This window comes from Adiantum capillus-veneris, unplaced genomic scaffold (genome assembly GCF_014529385.1).
Source record: "Adiantum capillus-veneris isolate H3 unplaced genomic scaffold, ASM1452938v2 Hic_scaffold_921, whole genome shotgun sequence".
Taxonomy (NCBI): Eukaryota; Viridiplantae; Streptophyta; class Polypodiopsida; order Polypodiales; family Pteridaceae; genus Adiantum; species Adiantum capillus-veneris.
This window is the reverse complement of record NW_028221881.1, coordinates 43,851-55,641: the sequence shown is the minus strand read 5'-3', so window position 1 is coordinate 55,641 and position 11,791 is coordinate 43,851. Positions and strand designations below refer to the sequence as shown.

The following is an 11,791-nucleotide window of genomic DNA, read 5'->3' as shown; positions in this document are numbered from 1 at the left end:
TCCACTGGCGAGGGAACCGATGTCGAGGTGGTAGATGTTTGATAGGATGACGCAGAGCGAGATGGCTCTCGGGTAGGGGCTGCCAGCAAGGAGGGAGCAAGTAGGGCATTGAACTCTTGCGGGCAGTTTGGTAGGTCCGAACCATAATGGGCGAGAATGGGGTTTGCAAGGCGGGTGGCCGATGGTGGGAAACGCTGCCAAGAGGGAAATTATTTACTGTGTTGCGAGCTGGAAAATGAATGGAGGATGGCGCAACAGGGACAGTATGCCGTGTGAAGCTGGGAGGGGATAAGGGAGGGTGATAGGTGCCCAAGGGACGCGAATGGTGGAGGAGACCAAGCTGTGGCGAGCTGCTACGGGTTGGGGTGGCAAGGAGGCCTTGCGAGGCTGCAGCAGGATGGGGCGTAGGTGGGGAAAGTTGCGCGGGTGGAGAACCGAATTGAGGTTGGGTGCTATGCGGGGTGGTGGATGGAGGGTGTGCAGCGGCAGTGGGAGGACACCTTGAGGATGGGCAATGGCGTGAAGGGCTGAGCTGTGCAGGGTGTTGTGTGTGGGGAAAGCGAGCAGGGAGAGCTGTAGTTGAAGAAGGCTCTGGATGCATGGGGTATGCAGTGCGCATGGGAGAGATATGGGCTAATATGGGCGCCTCAGAATCCACATGGCGGCATGCAGCCGTGTTGCTAATTGGAGAGGGTGGTGAGGTGGTAGGAGTGGTTTCATGCAGGGTTTTACTCGGAGAAGGGAGGCGAGCCAAGAAATGAGCGGGATAGCGAGCCTGTTGGTGGACTTCATGTGGAGGAGAGGAAATATTGGAGGGAGACGAGCCTTGGAGGATGAAATCCTCATCAAAAATGACGGTTCTGGCATGAATGAATTTGTGGAGCTCGGGTTGATGGAGGCGATAAGCTTTGACTCCAAGGCGATCTCCGTAGCCGACGAAGATGGTGCGGGTGGCTCTTAGTGATAACTTAGAGACTGGGTTGGTTTCGAGAGGATATGCTATGCTACCAAAAATGCGAAGATGGCCAAGGCTCGGCGGGTTTCCATACCATAGAGCATATGGAGTGGTATTTGGATTTTGAGATGACGGGATTCGATTCTGTACATAGCATGCGGTGACCGTAGCTTCTTCCCAGCAATTGTCTGCTAGACTGGCTTGAATGAGCATGGCGTGAGCAGCATCAAAAATGGTGTAATTCTTGCGCTCGGCCCGACCGTTTTGCTGGGGGTGAGCAGGGATGGTATATTCATGACAAATACCCGCCGTGTGGCAGATATCCCGAAACTGATGGGATGTGTATTCCCCGCCATTGTCGGTGCGGAGTACCTTGATTTTCCGATCATGCTTGTTTTCAGCCAGTGCTTTGAAGTGGCTAAAATATGTGATTGTTGAAGCTTTATCAAGCATGTAATAGACGGTTGTGAACTTGGAGTAGTCATCAATAAAAGTGAGCATATAAAGGTTGCCAGTGAGTGATTTGACAGGCAAGGGGCCACAGACATCAGAATGAATGAGATCAAGCGGTGCGGAAGCGCGTGATGATGATGTAGGTGCATCCTTCACAGAGGGTGATGGGAGTGAGATGCTTGGGTAAACCGAGGGCAAGCTGGCGGTGTGTGAGCTGATGTAAAACATGTTGAGAAATGTGACCTAGTCTATAGTGCCATTTGAGGGTGGTGTCGTGTGGGAAAGATTGTGCAGAAGATGCAAGAGCATGTGCAGGAGATGAATCACCTAGAGGGTAGAGTCGCCCAACCTGGGGTACCTGAAGATTGATATGCAGCCATTGACATCTCGGGCTTGTATGTTGCAACCATTTTTTTGTGAATTTAATGGTAATACCTGAAGAGGTTAGCTCGCTAACAGAAATAAGATTTTTCTTTAAGCCAGGTACATAATAAACTTTAGATATAGTAGTGCGTAGGCCATTGGGAAGACTGATGGTGGCATCGCCATAGGCTGTAGCAAGTTGGAGGCTATTATCTCCGAGACAGACTTCTAGGGGAGTGTGGAGATAGGAGAAATTTGAAAGCCAATGAAATTGATAGGTCATATGGTGGGTGGCACCAGTGTCAAGTAGCCAGAGATCAGGGGATGAACTATGGAGAGTAGCGGCATATAATTGCATAGGATAAGAAGGGTTTTTCTCATATGTAGATATATCAACATAATGAGCTTGGCCATGAGAAGAGGGTGAAAACAGAAGGGGTCTGGCCCCCCCTTGAGGGTATGACGGATAAAATTGAGAATATGCAACAGGAGGCCGAAAATTACCTTGATTACGGGGTTGCCGACAATCCTTTGCAATATGACCAAACCGATTGCAATTGGTGCATTGCTTCGGGCTTGAATGATGTTTCTTTCCATGGTTGTGGTGCTGACGAGGAGGGCCAGAGTGGTTGAACGTCTTCTTGCCAGGGTGAGGTTTGTGAGGTTTAGCCATAGTGATTAATGCCGTTGACTTTTGCGAGCCGTTGGTGTGGTCGCGAAGGGTTTCTTCTTGTTGAATCTTTGCTACTAGATTTTGTAGCTGTAGATTTTTCGTCGTGGCTTGGGTGGTGATGAAGGCCCTCCATGATCGGGAAGGGAGGCCAACAAGAGCATGGACTTCAGCTCTTCAGGGATTTCTAGCCCTGATATGAGTACTTCGTCTAGAAGTATCTACCAAGTTTCTAAGAACTTGGATGAAGACTGACCTTCATGCATAGTGGTGTTTACCAGTTTCTTGATCAGGGAAACTTGGTAAACGAGGTCGGTATGCTCGTAGTTCTTCTCAAAGAACTTCCAAATAGCATTGGCGGTGGTGAGCTTCTTCACCATTTGGACTTGCCGGTCTTGGCAGTGGAGAATAAGCTCCATCTTGGCACTATTATTTTTACGTTGCCAAGCATTGTAGACATCGGAGATGCCAATAGGATCCTTGTCTTTGGGTTTGTCGGGTTGAGCTTCGACGCCCGACGTAATTTCCCAGAGTTGAAGCTGTGTAAGGTAAAGCTCCATTCGTATCTTCCATACTTGGTAATTCGTGCCGTTGAGTTTGTCGATGACATAGCGAGGCTTGTATGCGGCAGAGGACATAGAGGATGACTCGGCCATCGTGCAAGGCTCCGGATTCCTTGACGTGAACGAGCAGACCTTCGAGTGCTTGGAAGATAATAGAGAGGGGCTCTATGTGGTAGCTAAGACAGAGATGCAAGGGGCTAAGGCGAGTTCCTAAGCTCTACGAAGCTCTGATACCATGTGAAGCAAATAGGAACTGATGCTAATAACAACTAATCTAACAAAGTAAATAATGAGAGAGAGAGAGAGAGAGAGACACTGTAGTGTAGCAAGGAAGTAAAGCTAACTTGTGTTGATAGAATGAAATAAGAACTTGCACGCTCTTCAACATAACAAAGGTGCCTTTATATACATTAGGCAAGGGGAGCCTTATTGGGTAAGTGCTAGGATGAAGGGACGTTGCCTACATTAGGGGGAGATGATTTAGGGGGTGGGTGAGATTAGGATGAAGGGACGTTGCCTACATTAGGGGGAGATGATTTAGGGGGTGGGTGAGATGATTGAGGCACTGAGTGAGCACCGTTAATAGTGGTAGGATATTTCACATTAGGGGGAGATGATTTAGGGGGTGGGTGAGATGATTGAGGCAATGAGTGAGCACCGTTAATAGTGGTAGGATATTTCACACCCACTACCTCCGGTACTAAGAATAATACAATTAAACATTGTTATTGAAAAACTCTTAACGAAGAGCACGATCAGCTGCCGTCACTCGCTTAGGCGATTGCCAAAAGAGTTTTGAACTCCTTGAAGTCAATCCGGCCATCGCCATTGAGGTCGTGGGCAGCAATCATGCGTTGGCAATCGTCCAAGTTGTGAACGGCGGCCGGCGGCCGGGACGTGCCACCGGACTTGCAAATGGCGGATAATCTGCTCACAACCTGAAGCAGCTCGTGAGCATCAATGAAGCCATTGCGGTCCAGATCGTAGAGCTCAAAAGTATCAGCAAGGAGCTGCTCGATATCGTCCTCAGGCTCAGCGCTTTGCAGGAGGGCCCTGAATTCGGAGAGGTCGATGTGTCCATCGTGGTCAATGTCCGCCTGTCGGAAGATGGATTGAGAACGCTCGCGTGAAAGCGTGCTGTCCAGTGACGCCAGCAGGGCGTAGAGCTCTTCCTCGGAGAGGCGGCCATCGCCGTCCAGGTCGTACGCTTTGAACGCCTCCTCTGCGTGCAGCTTTGCTGCCTTCTCCCTTGCTCTTCTTGGCGACTCGTCGCAGCCTTTCAGCCACTCTTGATCATAGCTACCTCCCCCAAATATCAACCTCCATGGTAGACAGCAATTTTCGAGAAACGTCGCCAACTTCTGCATTGTTGTCTTCTCCGCGACTCCTATATTCACGTGCTGCCCTTTATATCTAGCCATATGGCTTCCCGACTGCTTTTGCCTTTCGCTTTTCCCAACGAAAGCGCAAACACCCCCCCGTTGCTTCGTAAACACCACTTGGTTTTGCTTAAATCAATTCTTCGGAAACACATGCAGCCACTTGGCATCACAATTGACATCGAACGGCTTAAAGAAACGCATTTATGTCATTGTTAGCGCCGATCTTTTCAGTGTCCAACTTTTTAATATAAAACTAGTCTTGCATGGTTGGCCTTGTTGTGACAAGTTATTTTGTCAAGGTATAGTAAAATGCTAGTGGAGAATTTTTTTTACCTAATAATATAGCACACAAATGGGACTAAACTGAGCTTGCCTCTTGCATCCGAGAGCAGCTCCTTATATTAACATGAGATCAGGTAGTTACAAGTAGGTTCACACTCGGGTCATCCGGCCACACACCACACCTCCCCCCTTAGGGAGAAAAAGATGAACATCTTTTTAGAATTTTGGGTCGAGAATGGATTCGACATGATGGAAAGGATTGCGTCAACTCCAACGCCTCATGCAGGGGGAGTGACCATACAACGGCTTAGGGGCTAGGGACTGAGAAGACTTGGCTCGAAAAGAAAACATCTCGTTGTAGGCAATACACTAGGTAGCTATCCCAATGGAAATGGCTACACGAGGAACGACTAACTGAGAGCTGGGCATGATATTTTTGCGACATACATCCATTTCCATAAGGGGTGTGGTGGGCTTAACTCGACGTTGAATGGAACGGGACAAACTCTGCTACAACGATAAAAAGAAACTAAAACTTTTTTAGAAAAACTAACTAAAAAACCAACTCTGCATCACAACGATGAAACGGAAAGGCTGAGCACCTCTGCAACAAAGCGACAACAACTCCCTCTTTTGTTCCATCGTGTCTTTCTTCTTCTTGTAGAAGCAGTAACTCCTGAACTATGATCCATAATTTGTGAAGGGATTGTTTGCCATCGTCCACCACTTTTTCGACCCTTATTTAGCGAGTGCACCAGGTGATCGCCTCTATCCTCTGCATTGCAAGTTGAAAGTTTTTGGTTGGGGGCCTCTGTTTCAATAGGATGCTGTCTTGCTGATTGGTCAGCTGTATTAAGCGACCCAGTTTACAGCCTGGTTCAAATTCATAGGATCAACGACTTTTTTACTTGAGGGTTAGTGTAAGTTCGATTGTGGGGTTCAGGATTGAGGTGAGAACCGTATGCAGAATTTACTGCCAAGAAACCATCTTCAAGAAAAATGGCGTATTTGGCAACCCATGATTCTGTGGTCTTCAGCATCTCCTCAATGAAGTGAATTAGGGCTGCGCAGCTTCTTTCTCCCGAGGATAAGAGCTCGATTGCCGAGGTCATGTCCTGCAGAACCTCTCGCAGGGCTTGAATGGTATTGCCGTCCATTTCCACCTTAGCCCAAGTCCAGCCTCTTTCCCTATAACCTTCGCAACACAGCCTGTTGTTGACCCATTCTCCTTGTGCGGGCGAGAGAGAGAGAGAGAGAGAGAGAGAGAGAGAGAGAGAGAGAGAGAGAGAGCGAGCTTTTGAGCAGGGTTCACTCCCTATCCGGGTCAAAGACGAGACTCGGCATGGCACTGTGCATTCAGAGGCCAGAAAGTGAAAACCAAGAAAGGCTTCTCAAATGCCAGTCTCCTCCACCAATGTGGTGTGCACACAAATGGGACCAAACTGAGCTTACCTCTTGCATCCGAGAGCAGCTCCTTATATTAACATGAGAGGTAGTTACAAGTAGGTTCACACTCAGGCCGTCCGACCACACACCACAATATAAAGATGAACATGAAACATTTTACAAAACATATATTTTTTGTGAAAATCAGATTGTAATTGTTACGTTGCAATCTTTTTTCTCTTTTGTGTGCGAAAAGCACTAATGGAATGTATATATCAAAATAGAGCACTCACCTTATTTATAGTGGTTTCACTTGAGCAAGTACACACTTCAAAAAGCTTGCCTTTGATGAACTACAAACAAAAGTAGAAAACGCTAATTAAAATTTCCATACCATGAAAACTTTAAAATATCAAAAAAGTAAATAGTGCACGGTCTACATGAGTGCCATACAAAAGTATGGTGGAGAGTCGACACTCTGTCTCTCCAAAATTTATAATTAGAAACGAAATTTCCTACTATATAGTCATGGTATTCAAGAACAAGATAACAAACTTGAAATTTGCTTTGGTAATTTGATATTCACGTCCGTGCCACGGCCATGTGAATTTGCTTGTTGGCTAAACGTTTACGAGGAAATCTATATTCCGAGCAAACAAAATCGAGCGACACTTTTTTTCGAGCGAAGCTTGTCAAAAACTTGATACAAATGCAGATATTTGCTTGCTTAATCTCTCTAGGCTAACAAAAAGTAGCTTGTCAAGGGCATGATGGTATGTTAAAACTCTAGCTCCTCCTTGCCCCTAGAATAGCTCTAGTTTCGTTGGTGTAGCATGATGCACAAACTCATGAGCACACAAAAAAACACAACATACATGTGTTTGCTTCGCTTGCATGTTTCAAACCAATGCAATCCTATCAAGGAACACCTTGGTTATTTTTTAGCTTCAATCTCTCATGTTTCCATCTTCAAATTTACAATGAAAAGATCTAGGTTGTGCTCCACTTTGCCTTGAAGGTGGCTACTGGTAGGTGCTACTGCATTGCTACCTCAACATCTCAACCTCCCATAGAAGAAGGCAAGTTTCTTCATCCACAACCTATGTCTCAAGGGTAGGCCCAGGAGGTCTAACAATCACTTCATCAATATTCCAAGCATGAGTGTTGCTGTTGTTGCAAAACCACAAAAATCCCTCCACAAGCCCTCTCTCTTCGTTTTGTGCCCATTGCTGGATATTTCCTCCTACCCCAAAATAGGGTTTTGAAAACCCATTTTTAGCATTACTTGAGCTTGTATTTATAGATCTACCATGCAACATGCATTCTTACTAGGGAGAACATCGAAACATGTAATTTCTTGCCACATTTTTTTCAACAAATTGCCCAGATTGTTTTAGACAGCTGCTATTTTGGCCATATCTTTAACTCAAGTCTATGGTTGTATATTTCAAGAGTTTCTTTTGGATCAATAAAGATTGGAGGTGTTTTGCGTACACTCTTTTCACTTATTGAATCTCTATCATCTCTGTTCTTGAAATTTGCCTTTCAAAAACTATCGATTGAGTTGTATCTACTAGTCTTTTACTAGAGGCAGTCTCAGATTGTTTGCTCATAAATTAGGTTGCAAGGCTTGTCATGATTGGTCTTGTGGATGTCTGCATGTCGTTCAAGTAAGTATTGTAGTGCACACTTTGTAGCACTACCAAAGACGTATTTGCACATGTGGATTCATAAAGGCCTATGTTTGATTCGTCACATATTGAAACATGTAAACTTGCATGTTTTCCTCCTTCTCAAGTATCTTTTTCTTGGCTCCACCAAAGTAGAGATTGCATATTGCAATTCATTTTCCATTGCCTCATCTGCCATTAATTCTCTAAATTTAGGGCTAAAAAAACCTTGATCAACCACAACTTTATTAAGCATGTTCCATAACTCAAGCATGCTCCTCAACTTTATTAAGCATGTTCCATAACCAACAAAAGGTGCAGCTTGATGCTCGATGAACTCAACCTTCTAAAACTAGGAAAATTCATGATCTAGCGTGTAAAAAATTTTGTTTACTTCATTGTAGTCGAGTTCAAGATTCACGTGCTCACCAAACAATGTTAGTGATCTCAATGAAAAATTGGAGTCTCTCAACTATCGATCATAAGCACCAATTTTTGCCCATGTGTAGGGCCATAGATGGTAATATGCCGACCCATTTGTTGGCCTCGGCTTCTTGTAGAGAAAAGATGACATTGCTTCATACATAGAAAAATTATATTGTCAAAAGATGAGATTTATTCTTGAGAATGGTAAAATAGTAGTATAATATGTGACACCCCAATTGGAAGTAAACTTGGCCCGAAGTCTCTTTTTCAACAAGGCTTAGGTAATGTGAAAGAGAATGTGATCAAGAAACCAACATCTTTTTGGTCTTGCTCTTGTGTGACTATGGAACTCTTCCTTGACTAGCCCTTCGGTCATGTGCAACACTTGGTGTTCTACTTTGCTCTTGTGTGACTACTATGGAAGATTTTCTCTCTCCCTTGACTAGCCCTTCGGTCATGTGAAACACTTGGGATTTTATCTTGTGGCTGGGTGCTTCTATCTCTCATTGAGCTGCTGGCTTTTCACAGCTTACCCAACACCCACCAAAGCTCCAAATCTTTCACTGTCTGCAGCAATCGCATACATTAGTTTTGGACCCCTCACAAATTGGCTATTTTTGCCTTCATTTCTCCCTCTCCTTCCTTCTCTATCATGCCCGAGAAAGTGCACAAAATTGTCCCCCGCCAGCGCAGGACCGTTTCATGCAATGTAATGTGCTGGAAAGTGTGCCTCCACTTAGCCTTGAACCGGTTGAGAAATCAAAACATCCGATAGAAAATAGAGTTAAATTACAAAAGATCCAATAATTTTTGACAATTTCCTCTCCCAATCTACCCTAAAGGGAATTTTGTGTGTCTGCAAAATTGGATTTTTCCCGGACATTGATGCAATGTCTTGGGCATGCCTAAAAAGGAAGGCCATAAGGAGCAAGACCATTCATTTTGGTTGGTTCATGTCTTATATTAGTCATTGTGATCAATCTTTCCATGAGTTGGATGTAGGTGTTGTCGGCCATTTTTTGTAGTGGACCGATGTGCCGTTTATGTGAATAGAAATTCACCTTCTTTGTTTTCATTTATAAGCATGCAAATTTATCGTGGTGCTAGCCTTGAATACCTGATTGTGTCGGCCAGTGTGACTTTATTCCAATCATGCCCGGTTGCCTATCATAAAGCATACCGCGCCAGCGCGGTAAGGTTTAGAGCACCAAACTGCAAACCACATCGGACGAAATGGGAAGACGGCGATGCGAAATGTCAATGAGGAAGAAGAGTTCCTTCAGCACGAGGGTCGGTAGCTTGGACCTCTTGAGGTACCCTTTCTTGTACTGCAATTGAGCTTGAGCGCGGAGTCTGTAGAAATACTTAAAGCTGCCCTTCAGTTGGAGTAGAGCCATGCAGCCTTGAGGGGACGAGAGAGAGGGCCAGATTTGTGTGCAGAATACTGCCTCCCATAGGTAACCTTGAGAGGCCACCTCTCTCCATCCTTGGCTCATGCAGCTTGCACGTGCAAGTGAATCGCCATCAAGCTTCTCAAACACGCGAGCAGAGAGTCCACACAGGCCCTAATCCTCAGCATGGTTAATTTGCGCTCTCTGCCAGTATTGTGTCCTAAAGTATGCCGCGTCGGCACGGTAAGGTTTCGAGCACCAAACAGGGCAAGCCGCTTCTGCCCGTACTGTGTCCTAAAGCATGTCGCGTCGACGCGGGAAGGTTTCGAGCACCAAACGAGGGCAAGCCACTTCTAATCCTCAACATTGCTCATCTATGCTCTGATCTGTCCGTATTGTGTCCTAAAGTATGCCGCGTCGGCGTGGTAGTGTTTCGAGCACCAAACGAGGGCAAACCGCTTCTAGTTACGTAGCAATGTGTGATGTAAAAGTTCAGATTTTGCAGTGCTTGAGGGACGAGGCATTCTAAGGACCGTGTGGGAATCAACTCTCAAAAGGATTTCTTTGCCCTGATCTCTGACGTCGGTACTCTGCCCGAAGGTATAACACGTGGCCGCGGTGGTGTTTCAAGCTCAAAACGGCAGAGATAGAAGCATTGTTGAAGATGGCTCCAAGAGCTTCTCTGCATGTGTTGTACATGATAGACTATAAGCGTTCAGCATAGAGTAGTTATTTTTAATGATGTCGTTGGGCATCACCCTGTTGTCTGTGCCTCAATTGGCTGGTGTCAACGATAGGTTGTTACATGTCCACCGAGAGAGAGAGAGAGAGAGAGAGAGAGAGAGAGAGAGAGAGAGAGAGAGAGAGAGAGAGAGAGAGAGAGAGAGAGAGCCCAATATTATAACATGGAGGGCTACTCTATCAAACTGTCCATGGAGCCCGATACATTGTGGTAGATAGAGTACCTCTCCAGCTTGCAAACAACTCAAGGCCATTACTCGGCTGGGTCACCTAGTGAACATGGCCACATTGGCTCGCTTGGAGCTACATCTTTGGCTGCAGCAGGAGGCCATGATGCACCTTCTTTGCAACTCCCTTTTCTTCAATTCTGGGCCTGAGACAGTGAGAGTACCCCATTTTCTTCTAAGTGCATCCCTCCATGTGGGAATATAATCGCATCATGGCCCATTAATGTGCTCATATTCATAAAGTGCTTCCTCTTCTCGCCGAGCTATTATGTGGTCTACGAGTAAAGGATTATGTGCCGGACTCTTCCATAGCAGTCGTACATCAGAACAGTGCATGATGCGGCAGGAAATTATGACAACATGGACTCATGGTCCAATGTGATCTGCTTTCACAGAGTAGCAGCTACGTACTATACGGCAGGAGCAGGCGATTGTGCAGCTGGACTATGACCGTTAGAATGGCATCAAGGAGTTTAAAATTATTTTTCTTAGCCACATGGTCGAAGAGGTATGCATGCGACGTGCTGTTCGAGGCAATGTTTGGGAAAAATGTGCCTCAGCTTAATATCGTGTCGTTTTCAATTTCAAAAATGCCGATTGACTCCAAGAGGAAGAGGACAAATTCCGTCCCAAAATAGAGAAAAATAGTGTAAAAACCCTAAAAATAAACCTAATTCTTTAAAATTTCCTCTTGGCTAATTCAAGAAAAGGAGTTTTGTATGTTTGGAAAAATTATTTTTCCCAAACATTGGTTCAAGGATATGCCTGCAGAAATTCTCAAGAGTGTGCTGGCGCCTCTCGTGCACATGTATCCGCACACAGGTTTGTGCGAGGCAATTGTGACACAGCCAACACATAATATAATGTATCTATACTATGACCCATTTGGAGCAAATGGGACAACTGGTGGTGCAGTATCAATGACATTGGACATCGACATCTTTCTGATTGGGCATGATGAGGTAGTAAACAAAAGGAAAGTTTTCAACGCAGAGAGAGAGAGAGAGAGGGGGGGCACTCTAGGCTTTCTACCGTCGCTCTCACCTCCCTTACTATTTCCTTCCATGCCGAATGGCAATGATAGTGCCCCATTAAAGACACACACACACACACACACACACACACACACACACACACACACACAGAGGGAGAGAGAGATGCCCATTCATAATTCTTGTGTAGAACATATATGGAGGTCCATGGGGCATGACCAAGGAGGAGGGTGTACTGAATCAACATTTCGTATCTCTAGTTTCAAAACTCTCTTGAAGAAAATAATGAA

The 11,791-nt window shown here is 45.5% G+C and overlaps 1 protein-coding gene across 1 annotated transcript; it reads right to left on the bottom strand.

The window, feature by feature from the left end:
* Positions 1-3,341: 3,341 nt before the first annotated feature.
* Positions 3,342-4,425, bottom strand: LOC147416486 (putative calcium-binding protein CML23). The gene has a single exon (XM_086508320.1). It carries the CDS (start codon positions 4,423-4,425, stop codon positions 3,778-3,780), a length of 648 nt encoding a protein of 215 aa, XP_086364446.1. The 3' UTR covers positions 3,342-3,777.
* Positions 4,426-11,791: the final 7,366 nt, after the last annotated feature.